General features: G+C 42.1%; 1 protein-coding gene across 6 annotated transcripts in view; it reads left to right on the forward strand.

Moving 5' to 3' along the window:
• Positions 1-25,693, forward strand: part of TASP1 (taspase 1) — a 246,075-nt gene that overhangs the window by 110,272 nt on the left and 110,110 nt on the right. The window contains exon 11 of one of the 6 annotated variants that reach the window (XM_043478984.1): positions 5,738-6,281. The exons of the other annotated variants lie outside the window; for them this stretch is intronic. Within the exon in view, the coding sequence (XP_043334919.1) occupies positions 5,738-5,938 (201 nt within the window). The 3' untranslated portion in view covers positions 5,939-6,281. Of the gene's footprint in view, positions 1-5,737; positions 6,282-25,693 lie in introns of those variants that run through there. 6 annotated transcript variants of the gene reach the window in all.

A 25,693-nucleotide genomic window follows, 5' to 3' on the forward strand; every position in this document is an offset into this window, starting at 1 on the left:
GTGTGTGTGTGTGTGTGTGTCGGGAGAGTGGATTTGAGTGGGCAGAATGGTTGTTGTCTAGATTCAGGTTTTCATGTGCTTGTGCCAGATGTACTTGAAGCTCATGATGTGGTTGATATTTGTGGGTGACATCATAACGTTGGTTCCCCCGCTTTGCCGTGTCATCTCTCAAGTCAGAATCCTAGGACTTTGTGCCAGCTGTCCTCAGGCTTTCTCAGGAGGGCGGGTGGATATGGCCGCCTCTCTTTCCTTTCTCTCTCTGGTCTCTTCCTCACTGTTTTCTGCCCCACCACACTGACCAGCCACCCAGTCCAGCCGCCCCCCTCTCTTGCTTGCTCCTGCTTCTCTGGGGTCTCTGCCTCTAGAGTAGACCCTGGACCTGTCCTGGTTTGTCCTGCTCCCTTGACCTGCTCCATCTTCTTCCCACTGCTAGTAGCCCCGGGCGTGGCTTTTCCTCATCTCTCTGTGGGCTTCCTCTTGGTGACTTGGTGCTGTTTCAGTGGTCATCTCTTAGGGTGCTGGCTTCCATGTCTATCCCTACTCTGTTCTTCATGCTTGAAGTCCACCTTAGTCCTTTCTGCCTTCCTGCTGGCCACGTCCCTGTGGGTGCCATGTATGCACATGAAGTTCTGTAGCACAAATAAACACCTTGTTTTCGTATTCCCACACTGTGGCCACCTTTCTCCTGCATCCCATGCCTCTTTTATTGCCATCACTATTTTGAGTTTCCCTGGTGGCTCAGCTGGTAAAGAATCCACTTGCAGTGTGGCGGACCTGGGTTCGATCCCTGGGTTGGGAACATCCCCTAGAGAAGAGAATGGCTACCCACTCCAGTATTCTGGCCTGGAGAATTCCATGGACTGTATAGTTCACAGGGTGGCAAAGAGTCAAACGTGACTAAGTGACTTTCACTTTCACTTTCAGTAATCTATTTAGTCAGACTTGAATTCTTGGTACCATTCTCAAATTTGTAGCTTCTTTCCATTTCTTCTGACCTGACTCTGTTATTTCAGACCCCTAAACTGCCCACCTGTTGTAGCAGCTTCCTGATCTTGATCCTTTTCTTGGATTGGTGGAAATATTTGATTTTGAGCCACTCAGGTGGAGTCCAAACACAAATTAATGTTGAATCTAAATCATGCTAGACCAAATCATATAATAGACCAAAAATTGTTTTCTAATTTGAAGAGATGAGCACAAGGTAATAATGAGTTAATTTTTAATTTAATATTGCTGGCACGTGAAAATCTTTACACATAATACTTAGGAATTAGTATGGCATAATTAACGCATAATTATGTATGCATAATTAAGTATGGCCCATGTCTATGGAAAATTGTGGTATTTGAATAAATCAAAGTCTAAAACAGATGATTCATTGTTTCATTTTCGTTTTCCTAAAGAAGTATCAGTTGGTATCATGTGTTGTGTTGACTTTATTTTTTGTCAGTATGTGGTTCAGCAAGTTGGTTTGTTGCTTTTTAAATGTTACTCTTATGTCTGCACATTTAGTTCAGTTCAGTTGCTCAGTCGTGTCTGACTCTTTGCGACCCCATGAACCACAGCATGCCAGGCCTGCCTGTCCATCACCAACTCCCGAAGTTTACTCAAAGTCATGTCCATCGAGTCGGTGACATGCCCTCCAGCCATCTCATCCTCCGTCATCCCCTTCTCCTCCTGTCCCCAATCCCTCCCAGCATCAGGGTCTTTTCCAATGAGTCAACTCTTCGCATGAGGTGGCCAAAGTATTGGAGTTTCAACCTCAGCATCAGTCCTTCCAATGAACACCCAGGACTGATCTCCCTTAGGATGGACTGGTTGGATCTCCTTGCAGTCCAAGGGACTCTCAAGAGTCTTCTCCAACACCACCGTTCAAAAGCATCAATTTTTTGGCGCTCAGCTTTCTTCACAGTCCAACTCTCACATCCATACATGACCACTGGAAAAACCATAGCCTTGACTAGATGGACCTTTGTGGGTCTGCATGTTAGGAGACCTGAATTCTACTTTAAGCTGGAATTCTGAGAGCCTACTTGACTGTGTCACTTTGGAAAAGAAATTCAGTCTCCTTGGGGTCGTCCGTCTCCCTTCTTTTTTTCTGTATAGATGATTTCTGTTGCTCCCTTCTTTTTTAAATTGGTGATGTGAAAGTTGGAATAGGAGTACACTTTATGGATTTGATTCTATGAAGTAGAATGCAGTGGGGAGAGGGGTAAGCTTAAATTGTGAAAATAAGGTCTTTCACCCTCCCCCCTTGAATATTTCCTTGTTTGCCTATCTCATATCCACTGAAGATAGTTTTATATGATTAAAGATAACTTTAGGTTTCTAGTCTAAGATATCTAGTGTAGCTGTTTAGCTCTGATGCCCAGCCCATCATCTTATAACCTTCTTAAGTTTAAGGACTAAGATCTTAATGACCCAGATTACCATGATGTTGTGGTTATTCATCTAGAGCCAGACATCCAGGATTGTGAAGTCAGGTGGTGGGCCTTAGGATGCATCACTGTGAACAAAGCTAGTGGACATGATAGAATTCCCACTGAGCTATTTCAAATCCTAAAAGATGATGCTGTTAAAGTGCCACACTCAACATGCTAACAAATTTGGAAAACTCAGCAGTGGCACAGGACTGGAAAAGGTCCGTTTTCATTTCAATCCCAAAGAAGGGCAATGCCAAAGAATGTCAAACTACCACACAATTGCACTCATTTCACATGCTATCAAAGTAATGCTCAAAATTCTCCAAGCCAGGCTTCAACAGTATGTGAACTAAGTATTTCCAGATGTTCAAGGTGAATTTACAAAAGGCAGAGGAACCCGAGATCAAATTGCCAACATCTGTTGGATCATCAAAAAAGCAAGAGAGTTCCAGAAAAACATCTTCTTCTGCTTCATTGACTACACTACAGCCTTTGACTGTGTGGATCACAAGAAACTGTGGAAAATTCTTCAAGCGATGGGAATACCAGACCACCTTACCCTCTTGAGAACCCTGTGTGCAGGTCAAGAAGCAACAGGTAGAACCAGACATGGAACAATGGAGTGGTTCCAAATTGGGAAAGGAGTAAGTCAGGCTGTATATTGTCACTCTACGTATTTAACTTCTATGCAGAGTACATCATGAGAAATGCTGGGTGATAAACCACACGCTGGAATCAAGATTGCCAGAAGAAATATCAATAACCTCTGATATGCAGATGACACCACCCTTATGGCAGAAAGTGAAGAGGAACTAAAGAGCCTCTTGATGAAAGTGAAAGAGGAGAGTGAAAAAGCTGGCTTAAAACTCAACATTCAAAAGATAAAAATCATGGCATTCAGTCTCATCACTTCTTGGCAAATAGGTGTGGAAACAATGGAAACAGTAACAGACCTTATTTTTTTGGGCTCCAAAATCACTGCAGATTTGGTGACTGCAGCCATGAAATTGAATGACCCTTGCTCCTTGGAAGAAAAGCTATAACAAACCTAGACAGCATATTAAAAAGCAGAGACATTACTTTGCTGACAAAGGTCCGTCTAGTCAAAGCTATGGTTTTTCCAGTAGTCATGTATGGATGTGAGAGTTTGGACCCATGAAGAAAGCTGAGTGCTGAAAAATTGATGCTTTTGAACTATTGTGTTGGAGAAGACTCTTGAGATTCCCTTGGGCTGCAAGGAGATCAAACCAGTCAGTCCTAATGGAGATCAGTCCTGAATATTCTTTGGAAGGACTGATGCTGAAGTTGAAGCTCCAATACTTTGGCCACTTGTTGCAAAGAACTGACTCATTAGAAAAGACCCTGATTCTGGGAAGGATTGAAGGCAGGAGGAGAAGATGGTTGGATGACATCACTGACTCGATGGACATGAGTTTGAGCAAGCTCCAGGGGGTGGTGAAGTACAGGGAAGCCTGGAGTGCTACAGTCAGTGGGGTCACAAAGAGTCAGACACGACTGAGGGACTGAACAGCAAGTCATCAGCCAACAGAACATGAGGATGATAGAGCAAGTCTCCAGTTCTTTCCATCTGTGATTGCTTCACTCTTGTTTCTCCTGGGGCTGTTGCTAGGAGGTTGACAATGGGAACACATGGCAGAGTTGGGTGAGTAAGTCAGAAGAAAGGTGGAGCACAGAATTTTGCAATTTTTTTGGTTTAAACAAACAAAAAGGACATATGCCTTAGGCTGTTGCAGAAAATCCAGAGACCTGGCCTACATTTTAGTTTTATAGTTCTTGGTAGATGATTATTGAAAGACAGAGGGAAGATACCTAGTTATGGTCAAGGTAGGACTCTCCTAAGGCCAGACAGGGGATGTGGTTATTAGCCTGAGGGATAAACTCCAGCATCTTGTGGGGAAGAAGTTAGAGGGTGGGGAGCTCACCTTGCAAAATCTGACTAATGTTCTGGCATCTTGGAAATTTGCTGAGCTCTAGAGGGAGCAAAGGAAATATGTAGGTTCTTGTTCAGATTCTTGACTCACTGGCTGAGACATCCTAGCAAGTAGCTATTTATACAACACGAATAGTATTATCTTAACATCCATGAGGATTTGATGAGCTGACCTGTGATCTCTAGAACTTATTCATCTTGCATAACTTAAACCTTGTGAATTTTGAATGGCAACTCTCCATTTTCCTCTTCCCTAAACTGTGGAGGTTGCTGTTTTACTCTCTGCTTCTATGAGTCTGACTATTTTAGGTACCTTATTTAAGTGGAAACGTGCAGTGTCTGTCCTGTGACTGGCTTATTTCACTGAGCATAATGTCTTCTGGATTCATCAATGTTATCATGTGTGGCAGGATTTCCTTCTTTTTAAAGGCTGAAGAATATTCTTCTATGAATACACCACATTTTCCTTACTTGCTCATTTGTCCAAGGACATTTAAATTGTTTCCACATCTTAGCTGTTGTGAATAATGCAGCTAATGTGGGAGTGCAGATACCTCTTTGAGATCTTGATTTCAATTCTTTTGGATAAATACCCAGAAGTGGAATTGCTGGATCCTGTGATAGTCCCATTATTACTTTTTTGGGGAACCTCCATACTGTTTCTATAGGAGCTGAACCATTTTACATTCCTGCCTCCTGTGTATGAGAGTTGGCATATCTGCAACCTCACCAACATTGTCTCTTGTCTTTTTGGTAATGTCCATTTTAACAAGTGTGAGGTGATATCTTGTGGTTTTCTGTTGCATTTTCCAGATGGTTAGTGATGTTGAACACCTTTTCGTATACCTGTTGATCATTTCTATGTCTTTGGAGAAATGTCAAAGTCCTTTGCCCATGTTTTAATATTGATCTTGTTTTTCTTCCCCCCCTGCTATTGAGTTGTAGGAGTTCCTTGTCTATTCTGGGTATGAATACCTTATCGGCTATGTGGTTTGTAACTATTTCCTCCCATTCCATAAGTGTCCTCTTCATATTGTTGCTTATTGCCTTAGCTGTGTTGAAGCTTTTTAGGCTGAAGTAGACCTCCCTGTCTGTTTTTGCTTTTGTTGCTTGTACGTTTACCGTAATATCCTAGAATGAAATATACCCATGTAAGACACTCACCCTAGAGGGGGAAAGACTGCCAGTTACATTACGACACACAGCTTTGTCATCACTTAACACATGGCTATTACTTCGCAAGTATCGAATTGGGGGTATTCTCCCAAGAAATATTTGCTTCCCTGATAACAAGGTCATGCCTCTTCGCCATTTCCATGCATTCCTATGTATGTAATCACTGTTTGTTTGAATTCTGTATCAGACTGTAATCCTTTTGAAGACATTGAAAATGGCAGTTAAACTCAACACATGGAGTTCCAACATGGAACGCAACTCAGCAGAAGGGTCAGCAAGGGCCAGCAGATGGAAGCGGCTGACCTCCAGGGGCAGAGCTGGCTGTGTCCCAGCTGCTGCCTGCCACAGAGCCGTGGGAAGATGCTGTCAACTGCAGTGTGCCTCCTGATTTCTGAGAATTTAAAACTGAAAAAAGTGTGCCCTTTTTTTATTCTCAGATTTTTTTTGTGACAATAAATAGTTTCAAGCTTTCTTTAAGCAGTGGCATAAGCTCTTGAGAACAGGGGCTCTGTGAGTATATTTGTGTTTCCTGAGTGCCTGGCACAGGGCTTTGCACTTAGAAAATGCTTCGTAGACAAAGTAAAATTAAAAAATGTGTGTGTATGGGCAACAATATTATAATCATCAGCCTTGTTAAGAGACTGGAACATAATTATTCTAGCCATTAAAAAGAAAGGATAGTTATGTAATGTGGTAGAGGTGCTAATTATCACATGATGGCAATCATATTATAGTAAATAAATATATGAAATTAACATGTTGTATACCTTAAATTTATACAATATTACATGTCAAGTATATTTAATTGAAAAGGAGAGAAATGTGTATGTGATTCTTCCCTCTTGTAGAAGGATTCTAATATTATCCACCATGAAATTTCCTTAAATAGCATTTTAAAATTTGATTTAATTTGCCAGAATCGGATTCACACATAATTTTTCAGTAACACATCAGATATGTAATATAAGATACATCTGTGGTCTTTCTCTGGCTATGGAAAGGAAGAGCAGATTGAGGATTAGAAGATCAGAAGGAGGGAAAAAGCAAGAGATTAAGTTTATGCTCTGGCTGACCTTAACATTGGTCTTCTGTTACTTGTCTGTGCCGTCTGGTTTTTTTCTTAAAGAGAAATAGCGAGTCCGGGGGTTTTGTGGCAGCTGACTAGCAATCAGGAGACAGCGCTGCAATCTCCTTTTCTGGTGTTCTGTCAGGAAGAACGGTCTGCTACCCAAGAGGAACCCTGGTGATTTCTGACTTTCTGGGTTCTTTGATTTTCCAGGTCTTAGCTGTTTCAGAAATCAGAGGGTGGTGAGGGTGTGGCCCTGGCTTGTTAAGAGTCGGTTCAAAGATGGACGGGATTAAAAAATGCGAAGAATGAGACCAGGCTGCTGCTTTGATATTAATGTTTCTGAGCCAGTGGTTGGAGTCTCCTCTGCAAGGGCGGGGAAGTCTGTCAGTATGTCACCCCTTCTCGACTCTTTCTCCTAACCAGCAGTCACAGGTCTGCCTCTGCCCGTCTGTGGGAGGTTTCCTGCGCGTCTGTGCTTCCCAGATGCCGTTGTCAGGAGGGCACAGGGCTGGCTTCCCTCTGAGGGTGGCGCCCAGGAGCCAGTGGGGCCTCACTGCTGAGACATCCGCCTGTGCCCTGGCGTTGTGGTTTCTGGGGCCCAGGAGGGACGGGGAGGCAGGCAGGAGTCCCTGCTTCTGTTTCCTTCTCAGGAGTATCTGTTATTCCTCTTTAGTGCTCTGTCACAAGTGCTTTTGGCAGCCCAGTCTCTTGATTATCGTCAATAAAAGCCCTGTTCTACTCTGGACCCTGGGTGCAGATCACCCCGGGGGCCAGCCTCCTTGCCAACTCTTTCCCCTATTTTGTAGCAGCCTTTCAAGGTGAATCTTCATGGAGTCGCCTGTATTTCATGTCTGTTATGTTACTTAGTCTTTTCCACTCATTGAACTTTTTTTTTTTTGCATATTTATTTATTTCTTTTCGGCTGTGCTGACTCTTCACTGCTGAGCAGGCTTTTCTTTAGTTACAGTAAACGAGGACTCCCCTCTAGTTGCGGCTTCTCCTTGCGGTGGCTTCTCCTGCTGCGGAACACAGGCTCCGGGTGCACGGGCTTCCGGAGCTGCAGCCCGTGGACTCGGCAGTTGTGGCTCCCAGACTCTAGAGCACAGTCTCAGTAGTTGTGGCTCTCGGGCTTCGTTGCTGCACGGCATGTGGGGTCCTCTCGGATCGGGGATGGAACCTGTGATTCTCCACCACACTAAAGTAGTCGGGCCTCCTCCTCGCTTCTACCGGTCTGCTCTTGTCAAGATTTTCAGTCACCCCTAAAGTGCAGTGGTCATCCGTTAGTCCTGTAAGCAGTGTGTGACGCAGTTGCTTGAATGACTCGCTTCCAGAAAATCCTATTTTTGATGGGCTTCCGGAGCATCCAACACGAACGGTTTTCCTCCCGCCTCACTGGCTGCCATTCTCTGCCTCCTTTGTTACTGTTTCCCATCTCCTGACCTCTCAGTGCCCTGAGGCCCAGCCCTCTACCTTTTCTGTGTCTTTGGATACTCGCTGCCTCGATGTTCTCATCCAGTCCAGTGACTAAGTACCATATATATGCTGACTCCCACCTTTTTATCTCTACCTTGGGCCTCTTCTCAGAACTCAGTGTTTTAACTGCTTCTCCAAAGCCCCCATAGGCGACTATTATGTCCCCATAATAGGCAACTCAGTTCAGTTCAGTTCAGTCACTTAGTCATGTCCAACTCTTTGCGACCCCATGAATTGCAGCATGCCAGGCCTCCCTGTCCATCACCAGCTCCCAGAGCTTGCTCTAACTCATGTCCATCCAGTTGGTGATGCCATCCAACCATCTCATCCTCTGTCGTCCCCTTCTCCTCCCGCCTTCAATCTTTCCCAGCATCAGGGTCTCTTCCAATGAGTCAGTTCTTTGCGTCAGGTGGCCAAAGTATTGGAGCTTCAGCTTCAGCATCAGTCCTCCCAATGAATAGCCCATCCAACTATGAGCTCTTGATGTTGCCCTTCCCTCCCCAACCTGCTTCTCCACACAGCAAAGGGCACCTGCAGCCTCCCATTATCTCAGGCCACAATCTTGGAGTCATGTCTGACCCTCTCTTCTTTTATCTCACCCACGTCCACTCCAGCAACAAATCCTGTCTACTCTCCTCTCTGAGTGTATTTAAAATCCAGCCACTTCATAACACCCTGGCTGCTCTGAGCAGCTTCAGGGTGTGGTCATCTCTGATCTGGGATGTTACAGGAGCGCCCAGCTGGTCCCTTGTTTTCTGCTCCTTTCCCCCTTTATTCAGTTCTCAGCAGCTCCTCAAGCAGGTGATGTTTCAACTTAACTCAAATCACGTGTCATTCCTGCTCTTGAACTGTCCAGCATGTCCCGTCTTAGAGAAAGGCCACAGCCTTTACTCAGGGCCGATGAGCTGCTGCCCACCTCCCCCTCAGGCTGCAGCTCTGGCTTTTCCTCTCTGCTCACTCAGCCGCTTCCCTGTGCTCGGACTTGCCAGGGCCTGTCTGCCTGCATCCTTCCTTTCCTTTAACTCTCTACCCTGAGTGTCTTGGGCTTCCCAGGTGGCACTGCTGATAAAGAACCCACCTGCCAATGCAGGAGACGTAAGAGATGTGGGTTTTCTCCTACACCGTTGGTGGGAATGCAAACTAGTGCAGTTACTATGGAGAACAGTGTGGAGATTCCTTAAAAAACTGGAAATAGAACTGCCATAGGACCCAGCAATCCCACTGCTGGGCATACACACCAAGGAAACCAGAATTGGAAGAGACACATGTACCCCAATGTTCATCGCAGCACTGTTTACAATAGCCAGGATATGGAAGCAACCTAGATGCCCATCAGCACACGAATGGATAAGAAAGCTGTGGTACATATACACCATGGAATATTACTCAGCCATTAAAAAGAATGCATTTGGATCAGTTCTAATGAGGTGGATGAAACTGGAGCCTATTATACGGAGAAAGAAAAACACCAATACAGTATAGTAATGCATATATATGGAACTTAGAAAAATGGTAAGAACAACACTATATGTGAGACAGCTTTGGACTCTGTGGGAGAAGGTGAGGGTGGGATGATTTGAGAGAATGGCATTGAAACATGTTATTATCATATGTGAAATAGATCGCCAGTCCAGGTTGGATGCATGAGACAGGGTGCTCAGGGCTGGTGCACTGGGATGACCCAGAGGGATGGGATGGGGAGGGAGGTGGGAGCGGGGTTCGGGACGGGGGACACATGTACACCCGTGGCTGACTCATGTTAATGTATGGCAAAAACCACTACAATATTGTAAAATAATTAGCCTCTAACTAAAATAGATAAATTAATTTTTAAAAAAGTGCAAAACACACAAACACACACACACACAAAGAGATGTGGGTTTTGACAGGAGAGCCTGGCAGGCTGATGGTCCATAGGGTCACAAAGAGTCAGACACAACGGAAGCAACTCAGCACGCACACACCTGAGTATCTACACCTCTGCCTCCACCTCATCAGCTCTTGATTCAGACAATTCACCTCATGGAGGTCCTCCTCTACCACCCCATTTTAAACATGTAAATCTTCCCTCAGTCACATCCCCCAGCCCCTCCCATATTTTATTTTTTCTCATAGAATGTATCATGTCTAACATCTTACATCTTTTGTGTCTTTATGTTATCTTTGTAGTCTACTCCTCTCTGCTATATGAAACTCCATGAAGGTAGGGATTTTCCTCAGCTTTGTTCCCTGATGTCTGAATGGTGCTCATCCAACAGTCTCTCTGATGTTTTTTGAATGAATTGATGTATACTGTGGTGTGTCTTAGCTCAGACTGCTCTAACAAAATACCATAGACTGAGTGGCTTAAACATTTATTTCTCCAAGTTCTGGAGACTAGGGAGTCCAAGATCATGGTGCCAGCAGATTCGGTTCCTTCTGGCTTACTGCCGGCCAGCTTTTCACTGTGTCATCACATGGTGGAGAGAGAGAGAGAGAGAGATGGAGGCAATGACAGAGGAACAGAGGGAGGGAGGGAAAGAGAGAGAGGAAGAATGGACATGAGTGAGCTACCATCTCTCTTCCTCCTCTTCAGTTCAGTTCAGTTCAATTCAGTCACTCAGTCGTGTCCGACTCTTTGCGACCCCATGAATTGCAGCACACCAGGCCTTCCTGTCCATCACCAACTCCCGGAGTTTGCTCAAACCCATGTCCATCGAGTCGGTGATGCCATCCAGCCATCTCCTCCTCCGTTGTCCCCTTCTCCTCCTGTCCCCAACCCCTCCCAGCATCAGGGTCTTTTCCATTGAGTCAGCTCTTCGCATGAGGTGGCCAAAGTATTAGAGTTTCAGCTTCAGCATCAGTCCTTTCAGTGAACACCCAGGACTGATCTCCTTTAGGATGGACTGGTTGGATTTCCTTGCAGTCCAAGGGACTCTCAAGAGTCTTCTCCAACACCATAGTTCAAAAGCATCAATTCTTCAGTGCTCAGCTTTCTTCACCGTCCAACTCTCACATCCATACATGACCACTGGAAAAACCATAGCCTTGACTAGATGGGCCTTTGTTGGCAAAGTAATGTCTCTGCTTTTTAATATGCTCTCTGGGTTGGTCATAACTTTCCTTCCAAGGAGTAAGCGTCTTTTAATTTCATGGCTGTAATCACCATTTGCAGTGATTTTGGAGCCCCCAAAAATAAAGTCTGACACTGTTTCCACTGTTTCCCCATCTATTTCCCACAAAGTGATGGGACCGGATGCCATGATCTTAGTTTTCTGAATGTTGAGCTTTAAGCCAACTTTTTCACTCTCCTCTTTCACTTTCATCAAGAGGCTCTTTAGTTCTTCTTCACTTTCTGTGATAAGAGTGGTGTCATCTGCATATCTAAGGTTATTGATATTTCTCCTGGCAATCTTGATTCCAGCTTGTGCTTCTTCCAGCCCAGCGTTTCTCATGATGTACTCTGCGTATAAGTTAAATAAGCAGGGTGACAATATACAGCCTTGACGTACTCCTTTTCCTGTTCGGAACCAGTCTGTTGTTCCATGTCCAGTTCTAACTGTTGCTTCCTGACCTGCATACAGGTTTTTCAAGAGGCAGGTCAGGTGGTCTGGTATTCCCTTCTCTGTCAGAATTTTCCATGGTTTATTGTGATCCACACAGTCAAAGGCTTTGGCGTAGTCAACAAAGAAGAACTGGGATCCTAATCCTATCATGGGGGACCCAGCCTCATGACCTCATAAAACCTAATTACCTCCCTGAAGACACCACCATCATCTTGGGGTTAGGGCTTCAACATCACCTTTCTGAGGGCATAACAGGTGGGGTGGGTTAGGTCATGCCGGCTGAGTCAGGGCTGACAGGAGGTAAGTACAGAGTTGAGAGTGGTGTGTTCTGAGGAGAACAGAAGATCCCTGAAGAAGAGGGGTGAGTCCAAGGTGTATGCGTCTTAACCTGGGTCCTGTTGGGTGCTCTCTGGATGGTCTTGGCTAAGTATTGAAGTTTTCTTTTGTATGAAGAGGGGGACCCTTTGAAGAGGGAGATGCTTCTTCTTTTGGAAAAGAGGTGAAGACAGAACTTTTATCTCTGAGGTTGCTCTGGCATGATGAGTGATGTTTCAGATGGAGGCAAGAGTGGCCAAGGGGCTGCTGCTTCTGGGTGGGGTCCAGGCTCTTCAGCCCACTCTAGCTCCTTTATCTGCCTTGCTAGGCAGTGCTCTTTCTCACTTATGTGGCTGACAGTGTGGCTTCTCAGAAGCTTCTTGTCTGTATGAAACAATAAGCTTTCATAATCTTTTATTATGAAAGCATAAGAAAAATTAAAAAGCAGAGACATCACTTTGCTGACAGAGGTCCATCTAGTCAAAGCTATGGTTTTTCCAGTAGTCATGTATGGATGTAAAAGTTGGACCATTAAGAAAGCTGAGTGCTGAAGAATTGATTTGAGCTGTGGTGTTGGAGGACTCCTGGCAGTCCCTTGGGCTGCAAGGAGATCCAACCAGTCCATCCTAAAGGAAATCAGTCCTAAATATTCTTTGGAAGGACTGATGCTGAAGCTGAATGTCCAATACTTTGGCCACCTGATTTGAAGAACTGACTCCATGGTAAAGACCCTGATTCTGGGAAAGATTGAGGGCGGGAGGAGAAGGGGACGACAGAGGACAATATGGTTGGATGGCATCACCAACTCAATGGACATGAGTTTGAGCAAGCTCTGGGAGTTGGTGATGACTGGGAAGCCTGGCTTGCTGCAGTCCATGGGGTCTCAAAGAGTCAGACATGACTGAGAGACTGGATTGAACTGAACTGAATCTTTTGCACTCAAGATTCTTAGAGGGCAGATACTTAAGCTGAAGTAATTTGGGATTTAATATGTAAATGTCTTGAGAAATCTTTTTGTGTAATTTATGACTTCTAGATGTGAGCATAGATAAAACCCTAATATGTTTGTAAACATCATCATCTTAAAACCACTTGACTCTTTGGACTGATTGGTTAGTCAGGGTGGGGAAGAAATAGTGTTCATTTACAGATGACAGAGTCAATAAATTCCCAGCACATTCCCCAAAACTAAAGTAGTTATGTGGGATGGGAATTCTATTCCGGGACCATTGTTTACTCTAATGAGGTCACTTCATATCTGATGAACTATTAATATATTATCTCCTGCTTTTGGTTCTGAATTTTGCTAGGTCATTTCTTAGGAAACCAGCTCCATGTGACAGCTTTGGTTATCATGAATTTTGAATGTTTTACTAATAAATGAGTGGATTTCCCCTGATTGTGAAATAAGACCTGGTCATTGAAAAGAATTTGGAAAATGAAATTTTAACCTTGCTATGCTGTGGTAGTGTGTTAATATTTTTGGTAGATTTTTGATAGATAAAACAAATGAAAGTGCCACTTAGCTTGTTAGTCTTTGTCCATTTAATATTCTACAATGAATATTTTTATGATACTGTAGATGTTCTTCAAAACTTAATTTTAGATGTGAAGGGTGTCTTTCCCACATACATGAGCTCAGGCATTTTGCTCTCCTGTAAGAAGGCTTGTAGCTGCCCTCAAGCTATCACACAGCAGCTGTTTCAGAGGCTCTTATTCTGTGCTGTATAGTGTCTGGCTGTGATACAAGAGCGGACAGTCCCCGTCCTCAAAGGGCATGAAGTCTGTGGCCTTACTTGTAGTACAGGGACGTTTCTTGCTAGTCTAGAAATACATTAAAATAAAGGCTTGCTGCCCTGAACTGGGCTCTGCCGTTCAGCTGACAGCTCCTGACAGCTGAGGGATGCTCCCTGCAGAGCCTCCCAAATGGACCTTGGCACACCTGGCTCCTTTTGCTGCCATTAGTGCCTCTTCCTTCTTGCCACACACCCTTTCCCCAAAGGCCCACCAAAACCAGTTGCTTTTAAACTCAGCACCACCATGACATTCATATAAGCCCCTAAAAGGTCTCCAGCACCCCAGGAAAGCTCAGGACTTCATGAAGAAAAGTAGGTCTTTCTGAAAGAGACTTAGGTGATGGTAGATCAAGTGATGGTAGATCAAGTGAACTCCAAGATGTTCTTTTAATGTTTGCACTTTCTCAGATTTTTTTGGAGGGGGTGGGTGGGCCAGAGACTTGTTTTGCATCATTTGCTGTTTGCTGAAAGGACAGACCTGTAATTTGAAGACGCAAGGTAAGGCAGTGGTGGGAACAGAAGCGGGAGATCGAGTGAGGGGTTAAGTGCCAGTGCTCTGAGCCTTCGTGTGATCCCCCCTCTGATTGTTCTCACTTGAAAGAATGCCTTTCCTTCCCATTGTCGAGCACTACCTGCTGTCAGTCGGAGAGGGAGGAAGCCGAGCAGCTTGTCAGAGCCTTTCTGAGCCGCCTTCATATGGTTCGCAGAGACAGAACTGGGTTTTCATTTCTTCTTTCATTCAACAGGAGTCCCTTTCATGTTTGCAAATTGGAAACGCGTGTTTTGCAGTGTGGAGCGAGGATGTGTGTGCCCTCTGGCACACCTGTTTCTCATTTCCTGACTTGAAAGCGCAACCCATCAAAAGGAGCAGAAAAACAATTTCTTTCTGACACGCTGCTCCGTGTTCCCTACTGGACCGAAGTCCTTCGCGGCTTTGCCATCTTGGTTCCCTCTGTAGAAGGTTCTCGTTAGAGGCAGAGCTCACTTGATGCTGGCAGCCCCTTTTATCGCACAGGGCCGTTTGGGGTGTGATTTTGTTGTGGTGGTGGCGGTGTTCTTTTGCTGCACAGGAAATTTGCTTGAAGTAAGATTGATTTTAAAAAATACACAGAAAGGTCTTAAACATTTTTAAATATTAAATTTAACTGGGCAGTGTCTTATGTTGGAAGCATCTATGTAAGCCGACCAGTGATCCAATTGGCCAGGAAAAGGGCTTGGTGGAGCATACAAATGTTTAAATTCCAGAGCGCTGTTTAACATAAATCAAATATTTCCAAAGCATTACTTCAGATTTGTGTGTACTTTTAAGTCTTGCCAGCTTAAATGACTGTGAGGCACAATATGTTGACTTTGAGTTTGTAAATTGATAATTTGTTGCTATGAAGGTTGTACATGGTATAACTCATCACTTTCTGAAGGTACATAGTATGTCTGATGTTGCAAGCTGTTATGAAAAAACGATCCTCGGGAATTCAGGCCTTGAGCGCTCAGCTGCCTTAAGTTGGAACTTTGGTTCCTCTTAAGGTTTCCTGGACATTTTCAGTGTGAGGCACATGGTTCTTTAGACCCAAACTTGGTTTAGGCTTTTTATTTCTGAGAGTTATTTGGGATAATAATTTTAATGATGTATCTTCAGAAACAGTTTCTCAGGTTCTTTTTTTTTAAACACCCATTTTTTCCCACAGTTTAGCATGTATGAATCACTTGTTAAAATCCAGAGTATGGGACTTCCTTGGTGGTCCAGTGGTTAAGAACTAGGGAAACTAGGATCCCACATGCCATGCAGCATGACCAAAAAAAAGAAAAAAAAAAAATGCAGATTATGATCCAGTGGGCCTGGGAGAGGCCTGGGAGTCTGCATTTTTCATATGCTCCTAGGTGTTACCAGTGCTGCTGGTCCATTCTGATGGGCAAAGTGGTGCTGTTCCCAGCCGTGCCTTGCCTGTAACACTCATCCCATACAATTTATGTCTCATCATGTTTTGGTGGATCTAAAGCTAAGGCAATGTGGTGTATATCCTTGACCTTTGGTATCCTTGAGAGCTTTAACTGATAGTCATCATGTGACCATATGGGCCTGCATGGATAGGCACCACTGAGGAGGGATTATAGTGCTGGCAGAAATGATATTTATGTTTTCTGACTCATCTGGGATACTCCTAACCTTGATACAAATTAACTAAGGTTCTTGTTGCAAACAGAGGTGGATAAAACACCCTGCCAGCTCTAAAAGGTGTGGCTAGAGGGGTTCGAAAGATATAATGCTGAATCAGATGAATTTTAGTTTAACAAGCTCTGTCCATGGTGGCCGGTTAATTTGGGTCAAAAGGTTTGTTGGTGAATCATGGAGAAAAAGTGGAGACACTTAAGTGTAAAATGCAGGAACCGTTGTTTGTGTTTTTATTAGCTTGCTTTTGTATACATGTCTTGGTCCTCATTAGTGAATAACAGCATGATTGAGCCTACAGCATAACACATCATGACTGAAGGATACCTTACATTTTAATTTTCAGAATATTTTATTCATATCAAGAAAGAGTACATTTGTTCACTGTATTTGTCTTTGGCTTTGATGAAAAAAATTTTTTACAAGCATTGCCTTGTAGAAAACATGAATAATCATTTAAAAAAATCTGAGTTAGGCAGATTTTCTCTAATCTGAATTAGAGATTTCTTTGAAATTCCTCACTGGCATTTCAGGTCTACATAGACCCACATTGACTAGAAGAGAAAGTGTGCTCTGAAGGTGGCTGAATGTCATGGGCTTGGAAATCAGACTTGGGTTGGAATCATAATGGAGGGAGCAGGTTGGAAGGGTGTGTCTACCTATTCCCACCAGGACTGGAGCGTCTTTCTTTATGGAGGCGAGACAGATAGGTTAATTACCATCGATGTTATCACTTTGTATCATTGCGCCTCCTGTTACTTGGGATTCAGTGTTGTATGTTTTGTAATGCTGAGGAGTTCTGTTTTCTGCATCTATTTCTCTATATTCTAGCCTTAATTGACAGTGCTTTCCTGGTTCTTCATAATTTCCTGGTAAATTATATGTGTTGTAATCTATCATAATAGTCACTGTTTACTAATATTGATGATAGAACAGTAAGTTCCTTATTGAATTCTGCTAGGATGATGTGATGGTGTGTTCTTGGAAATATGGAATATTTGCCCCATGTATAAGATAGATAGTAAAATTTACATCAGAGGATAGTAAGGATTTGAGATTTACTGAGATTTCTTTTATCTGAGTTCTTCCTTATCTTTAAAGTTTAGATTTGCCTCTGCTGTACTTGTTAGGCTTTCTTTGTAATGTTAGTGTAGATTTGGTAGGATATAGAGATATAATAGTCCGTTTTTAAATTGGAGGATAATTGCTTTACAGTGCTGTGTTGGTTTATGCTGATAACAATGTGAATCAGCAATAAGTATACATATGTCCCCTCCCTCTTGAGAGATGCAGTATTAATGGAAATATTTTTCCATATATTTGTCTTACATGTCTTCATTCACCTGAGTTGTCTTGGTAGTTTTGATTTCATTTCACATCTTACTAAGAGTTCCTTCTTTGGAGCCTTTCACCTTAGTGTTTAGCCTGTTTGTACCTGGAATAAGCATACGCTCAACAGACTTGAGTTTCTGTACAGCCCTGGGCTTTCCTCAGAACAACTTTGACAGGTTAAACCCTGCCCCTGTCATTAAATCCGTGGATGTGTTTCAGAACTCACTATGTGCTTTGCAGAGGTAAGTTTTATCTTGATCTTCATGTCTGGGGCAGATCTCCTTAGCAAGTCCTAGATATCATCATTTACTTCATTTCTTTATATCTGTCATTGTAATATAAACAATTTAGCACAGTATCGTGGGAAAAGAGTGCACAGTTCTATTTCTGTTCCTATTTAGAATGCCTTCCCTCCGTCTCACACCTGGCGAAGTCTGGCTCATTCTTCACAGTTGAGCTCAAATGTCTTTCCTATAGCCTCCCTCCTACCCTCCCTTCTTCCCTTGCCCAGTCCAAGGGTTTACAGCCTTCATGGCCAGTGGGGCCATGTACCCCACTGGTACCACTTACGGTACATGGATCTCCTTGAGGAAGAAGCTGATGCCCTAAAGATGTGGTTGGTACTCAATAAATAAACATCTACTGAAATGAACTCTGAAACCCACTGCATATTTTAAAGTACTGTCAAATAGATTCTGTTTGGAGAAGTAACTTAATGGTTTCTCATTGAAAAACCAGGACTTAGTGCTCCTGGTTGTTTAAGAGCTTTAGACATTCATGCTGAGGGCACTGCTCTGAAAAGACGGGTGGTTTAATTTTAGTGTAATTTAGTTTTGATAAAATTCACTGCAGTATTCACACCCTCCATGATTGTGGTAATTTAGAGCACTCTGAGCTATAGGTAAGACAGTCACTTCTCACACTGGCTCCGACAACAAGGAGTGCAGTGATTTCACAGAGGAAGAGGTTCCGAGGTAGATGGACTGCAGGGTTGGTTGCTTCAGGGCTCCATTGCTGACATGCAGTATCCAGTTCTCTCTGTCCCTTATGTGCTCTTCATCAGGCTGATGGCAGAATAACTACTGTACTGCTAGAAAAACTCATGACATAAAAATCGCTAGAAGAAGAAAAAACTATTTCTCTGTGTAGCTCTCTTCTAGATGTGAGGAACATGTTTTAGATGCTTCCCAGCTGACTTTTCACATTTTGTTGGTTGAATAATGTTGAGTCACTTGCCCATTCCTGAGCTAATTGCTGACAAAGGGGATTACCCATGAACCTGTCATAAACACACAACATGCCCTTAGGTTACATTCATGAGCCTGTGCCCCAACCACTAATGCTGAAGAAGCTGCAGTTGAATGATTCTATGAAGACCTGAAAGCTCTTCTGGAACAAACACCAGAAAAAGATGTTGTTTTCATCGTAGGGGATTGGGATGTTAAAGTAGAAAGTCAGGAGTTAGAGTAACAGGCAAGTTTGGCCTTGGAGTACAAAATGCCATTTCTTCAACTGCTTTTTCCCTTAGTGTAAAAACAAGTCTTTTCCTCTGTTTACCTCACTCTAGGGTAAAGGCTAGCAATTTTGTCAAGAGACACACTGGTCATAGCAAACACCCCTTTCCAACCGCACAAGAGCTAACTCTACACATGGACTTTACCAAATGGTCAGTACCAAAATTAGATTGATTCTTTGCAGCTGAAGATGGAGAAGCTCTATACAGTCAGCAAAAGTAAGACCTGAAGCTACTGTGGCTCAAATCATGAGCTCCTTATTGGAAAATTCACACTGAAATTGAAGAAAGAAGGGAAAACCACTAGGCCATTCATGAATGACCTAAATCATATCCCTTATGATTATACAGTGGAGATTCAAGGGGTTTGATGGAGCTGACAGAGTACCTGAAGAACTGTGGTTGGAGGTTTGTAACACTTTACTGGAGTAAGTAGCCAAAACCATCCCAAGATAAAGAAATGCAAGAAGGCAAAGTAGTTGTCTGAGGAAACTTTACAAATAACTGAGAAAAGAAGAGAAGCAAAAGGCGAGGGAGAAAGGGAAATATATACCCAACTGAACGCAGAGTTCCAGAGACTAACAAGGAGTGATAAGAAGGCCTTCTTAAATAAACAATGCAAAGAAATAGAGAAAAACAATAGAATGGAAAAGACTAGAGATCTCTTCAAGAAAATTAGAGATATCAAGGGAACATTTCATGCAAGGATGGGCATGATAAAGGACAGAAACAATAAGGACCTAACAATAGCAGAAGAAATTAAGAAGAGGTGGCAAGAATAACTTGTTCGTATAGAAGAACTATACAAAAAAGGTCTTAATGACCCAAACAACCATGTTGGTGTGGTCACTCATCTAGAGCCAGACACCCTGGAATGTGAAGTCAAGTGGGCCTTAGGAAGCATCACTAAGAACAAAGCTGGTGGAAGTGATGGAATTCCAATTGAGCTATTTCAAATCCTAAAAGATGATGCTGTGAAAGTGCTGTGTTCAATATGCCAGCAAATTTGGAAAACTGAGCAGTGGCCACAGGACTGGAAAAGGTCAGTTTTCATTCCAATCCCAAAGAAAGGAAATGCCAAAGAATGTTCAGACTACTGCACAATTGCACTCATCTCACACGCTAGCAAAGTAATGCTCAAAATTCTCCAAGTGAGATTTCAACAGTACATGAACTGTGAACTTCCAGATGTTCAAGCTGGATTTAGAAAAGGCAAAGGAACCAGAGATCATGTTGCCAACATCTGTTGGATCATCAAAAAAAGCAAGAGAATACTAGAAAAACGTCTACTTCTTATTTATTGACTGGTTTGAAATTGGGAAAGGAGTGCATCAAGGCTGTATATTGTCACCCTGCTTATTTAACTTATATGCAGAGTATATCATATGAAATGCTGGGCTGGATGAATCACAAGCTGGAATCAAGATTGCTGGGAGAAATATCAATAACCTCAAATATGTAGGTCATACCACTCTAGTGGCAGAAAGTGGAGAGGAACAAAGAGCTTCTTGATGAAAGTGAAAGAGGAGAGTGAAAAAGTTGGCTTAAAGCTCAACATTCAGAAAACTAAGATTGTGGCATCTGTTTCCATCACTTCATGCCAAATAGATGGGGAAAACATGGAAACGGTGACAGATTTTTTATCTTGGGCTCCAAAATCACTGCAGATGATGACTACAGCCATGAAATTAAGACACTTGCTCCTAGGAAGGAAAGCTATGACAAAACCTAGACAGCTTCTTGAAAAGCAGAGACATCACTTTGTGACAAAAGTCTATCTAGTCAAAGCTATGGTTTTTCCAGTAGCCATATATGGATGTGAGAGTTGGACCATAAAGAAGGTTGAGCACCAAAGATTTGATGTCTTCAAACTGTGGTGCTGGAGAAGACTCTGAGAGTACCTTGGACTGTAAAGAGATAAAACCAGTCAATCCTAAAGGAAATCAATCCTGAATATTCATTGGAAGGACTGATGCTGAAGCTGAAGCTCCAGTACTTTGGCAATCTGATGTGAAGAGCCAACTCACTGGAAAAGACCCTGATGCTGGGAAGATTGAGGGCAGAAAGAGAAGAGGGTGATAGAGGATGAGATGGTTGAATGGCATCACCGACTCGCTGGACATGAGTTGAGCAAACTCCAGATGATTGTGAAGGACAGGGAAGCCTGGACTGCTTCAGTCCATGGGGTTGCAAAGATTTCAACATGACTGAGTGACTGAACAGCAACAGATGACTGGAGCAGCTTGAACAAAATCAAGATTTTGTTAGGACAGAAGGAAATAACAGTTGTGTGGGTTAATGCCAGGATCCTGCTAAACTGACACTTGCTGTCGTTTGGTGATTATCAATAAGGATGATAACAGCAGCTATCATCTGTTGAGCGTTTGCTGTGATCAGGCACTGTGCTAAGTACTTTGTACATAGTGATTTCAATTTTCAAACGAGAAAACTGAGGTTCAGAAAAGTCAAACAGTGCCTGAGTGCTGAAAGAATCTAAACAATCTTTACTCAGTGACAGTAGAGAAATGTGAAAAAATAGAGGGGCCAAACCGAAATGTAATTATCTACTGTCCTACTAAGAATGGTGAGGTAGGTATTTAGAGAGTTAAAAGTGTATACTTACCACTTAAATCTGTCCTTACCAAAGCCATGCCTCTTGCCATTATTTTTGGCTAACAGAAATTTGGTTGTGGAAATGGATGTTTTTGTTTTGAAAAATCAAGTGCAGTAGATTAAAAAAAAAAAACCCACACCACCACAGAGTTTGTTTATGTCTTCATTTCACTCAAACTGAATAGATGAAATGGGATCTGGCTGTTTCATATTGTTTATGTTCTGCTTTGCTTCTTGGTTCTGGCGCAGGATTCCTGGTTCTGCTTGAATTTGTTTTCTTCTCAAGTATCATTTACAAGATGATTGTGGAAATTAATAAAGAGGAAGTATTTGTGTGCAGTAAGCATTGTAATTGTCATACTGTGACATAATACAATGCTATTTTATTAACATTATAAAATACCTTTCAGTGTGTGTTCCCTGAACCTCAGTCTGCTTTGTTCTTTTTCAGTCCAGAGGGAAGAAAAATGATTTACATAAGTAACCACTGTAATATTTTAAATGAAGGGTCATGTGAGGGTCTCACTTCTTTTCATTTCATTTAATATAAGGGCAAAGTATATGCTTGATTTATGTTTCATTTTTGTGTAATAAAAGAGCTTATGTGAATAAAGTACATGAAATCAAGGTAAAGTTGGTTGGACTCAGTGAAACTGTTATATAGATGGCATAGATGTGTGTGTGTGGGGGGGGGCGTGTGACTGTGTCTGTGTGTGTGTGCATGTGCATCAACAAGGATTGTTGCACAGAGGACTGGGGAGTGATGTTATGTCCTCTGATGGATTGATGTTCAGTTGCTAAGTCATGTCCAACTCTTTGCAACTGGTGGACTATAGCATGCCAGGCTTCCCTGTCCTTCACTGTCTCCTGGAGTCGGTGATGCTGTCCAACCACCTCATCCTCTGTCATTCTGTTTTCTTCTTGCCCTCAATCTTTCCCAGCATCAGGGTCTTTTCCAGTGAGTACATGACTACTGGAGAAACCATAGCTTTGACTGCATAGACCTTTGTCAGTAAAGTGCCGTCTCTGCTTTTTAATACACTGTCTAAGTTTGTCATAGCTTTTCTTCCAAGGAGCAGCTTTCTTTTAATTTCATGTCTGCAGTCACTGTTGACAGTGATTTTGGAGACCAAGAAAATAAAATCTGTCCATTTCCACTTTTTCCGCATCTATTTGCCATGAAGTGATTAAGCCAGATTTTTCACTCTCCTCTTTTACCTTCATCAAGAGGTTCTTTAGTTCCCTTTTAATTTTCTGCCATTAGGTTAGTATCATCTGCATATCTGAGGTCATTGATATTTTCCTGGAAATCTTGATTCCATCTTGTAATTCATCCAGCCCATCATATCGCATGATGTACTCTGCATAAGTTAAATAAGCAGGGTGATGATAAGCCTTGATGTACTCCTTTCCTGATTCTGAGCCAGTCCGTTATTCCATGTCTTGTTCTAACTGTTGCTTCTCAGCCTACACACAGGTTTCTCTGGAGGCAGGTATGTGGTCTGGTATCTCCATCTCTTTAAGAATTTTCCACAGTTTGTTCTGATGGATAGCTTCTGATTTTTGTTTCAGCCATCATATAAAATATTCAGTCCTTAATTAGGTGAGGTTACTCAGTCTGAACTAGCAGTCTGTAGTTGTTTCATTACCTATTTGATGCTTGACAGATCACCCCGAAATTTTGTGACTTAGAAAAATAATCCTCATCTTGTGATTTTATGTGTTAACTAGATCTGAAGTGGATCCTCCTTTGCTGGCTTGCTTGGGGGTCCTCGTGTGGGTGGATTGGGTGGTGGTTTACCTAGGTGTGCATGGGGGCTTCCTCACATGGCTGGTGCCTTGGCGGGCACAGCCAGAACGATGGGCTCAACTGGGATGCCCAGGTGCTTTGGCTCTGCTGTCTGCCCATGTCGCATCAGGACTAATTCTGGTCTAACATGGCCTCTTCCATAGGCAGCTGGATTCTTACATGGTCGCTCAGGACACTCAAAGTGCAAAAGCTATCAAGCCTCTTTACAGTTTAGGCCTGGGACTTGCATTGCATTAGGTAAAGTTAATTACAGGGTCACAATCCAGATTCATTGTGCAAGGGGATTACATATGGGTATGAATCCTGGGCAGCTTTGTTCATTGGTAGCCATCTTTGAAGATTAGCTACCTTAGTAACTCTTTTTTTTTGAGTAACCGTTCTTCTTTTGAGAACATTAAAACTATAGACCTTCTCCCTAGAAGCATGCTTGTGACTACAGTTACCTGCATAAGTGTACATACAATTCTAGAAAAATTGCATGGAACTCCTAGTTGGAGAATCCATAATGTCCATGTAAGTACCCCTAGTTTAACTTATAAAGTTTAGGAATTCACTAACTCCTAAGCTAGTGATTTAAATAGTAACTTAATTATATTAAAATAGCTTCATATAGTAAAATTCTATTCTATGGTTGTTTTAATCTCTTAGAATGACCAATGAGTTGTTATTTTCTGTTTTTTTTTGTTTGTTTGTTTGCTTTTGCTGTTCTAAAAACAGTGATTCTCTTGTATTTAACTGTTGTATACTTGTGTATTTCCTTACCATAAGTTCCTAGAAATACTCCTTAAGACTCAAAAGGAATGATCATTTTTAAGGATATTGGTGGGTATTGACTAATTGTATCTTTTCTTATTAAGAACTAAGTTTTAAAAAATGGCATTATTGTTTACATATAAAATACTATATTACATAAGTAAGTTATGAAACAAAATGAAATTAAATTCATTGAACTTATCATTAGCTTACAAATGAACATTAGTAATAGTATCCACTTCTACTCCTTCCCAACCCCTTGCCCGTCCTCCAGAAGTAAAACTATTTTCCTGAATTCTATGTATCATGTTTTAGCTTAAAAAAATGTTTAATCACATATGTGTATATCTCTAATCAATATGTTATTTAGTTTTATGATTTTTATTGAGCCATAGGAATATGGTATTATGTGGTATACAGTCCTCTGTGACTTGCTTCTTTCACTAAATGTTATGTTTCCATAGTATTTAATAAAAATATATTTTAACTTTTAATGCTTTGTATATTGACAAATTGATACTTTTATTATTACAAAATATTCTTCATCTCTAGATAATCTTTGTTTTGGTGTTTGCTTTGCTTAACATTAATATAGTCACATCAGCTTTCTTATACTTACTGCTTCTCTGGTATATTATTTTCCACCCACTTTACTTTTAGCCTATCTTGTCTTTATAATAATATATGTTTCTTATAAACAAACTGGGTCGATCCCCTTTTAGAGTTAATCCACATTGATAATCTGAGTCTTTTACATAAAGAGTGTTTAGTCCATTTACACTTAATGTAATTATAGATATGCTTGGACTAAATCTACCATCCTGCTTTTTGTTTTCTGTTTGCTCTTTGTTTTCTCTGGTCTTCTTTTCCTGTATCCTTTGGTTTGATTATTTTTTAATATTTCATTTTCTTTTCCTCTATTAACATTTTATTATACTTTGGTGTATTATGTTTTTTGTGGTTGCTCTAGATTACATATGCATCATTAATTTACCATAGTCTTTGTAGAATAATATTATATTGCTTCATAAATGTAAGATTCTTTTAACAGTATAAATCCATTATTTGTTTCCCAGGCTTTGAGATCTGGCATGTATTATAATGTTCAGTTCAGTTGCTCAGTCATGTCTGATTCTTTGCGACCCCATGGACAGCAGCGTGCCAGGCCTCCCTGTCCATCACCAACTCCTGGAGCTTGCTCAAACTCATGTTCATCGAGTTGGTGATGCCATCCAACCATCTCGTCCTCTGTCGTCCCCTTCTCCTCCTGCCTTCAATCTTCCCCAGCATCAGGACCTTATCCAGTGAGTCAGTTCTTCGCATCAGGTGGCCAAAATATTGAAATTTCATCTTCAGCATCAGTCCTTCCAATGAATATTCAGGACTGATTTCCTTTAGGATGAACTGGTTGGATCTCCTTGCAGTCCAAGGGACTCTGAAGAGTCTACTCCAACACCACAGTTCAGAAATATCAGTTCTTCAGTTCTCAGTTTTCCTAATAGTCCAACTCTCATATCCCTACATGACTACTGGAAAAACCATAGCTTTGACTAGATGGACCTTTGTTGACAGAGTAATGTCTCTGCTTTTTAATATGCTATCTAGGTTGGTCATAGCTTTTCTTCCAAGGAGCAAGCGCCTTTTAATTTCATGGCTGCAGTCACCACCTACAGTGATTTTGGAGCCCAAAAAAATAAAGTCTGTCACAGTTTCCATCATTACCCCATCTGTTTGCCATGAAGTGATGGAACCCAGAT

Source organism: Cervus canadensis, chromosome 10, assembly GCF_019320065.1.
Source record: "Cervus canadensis isolate Bull #8, Minnesota chromosome 10, ASM1932006v1, whole genome shotgun sequence".
NCBI lineage: Eukaryota > Metazoa > Chordata > Mammalia > Artiodactyla > Cervidae > Cervus > Cervus canadensis.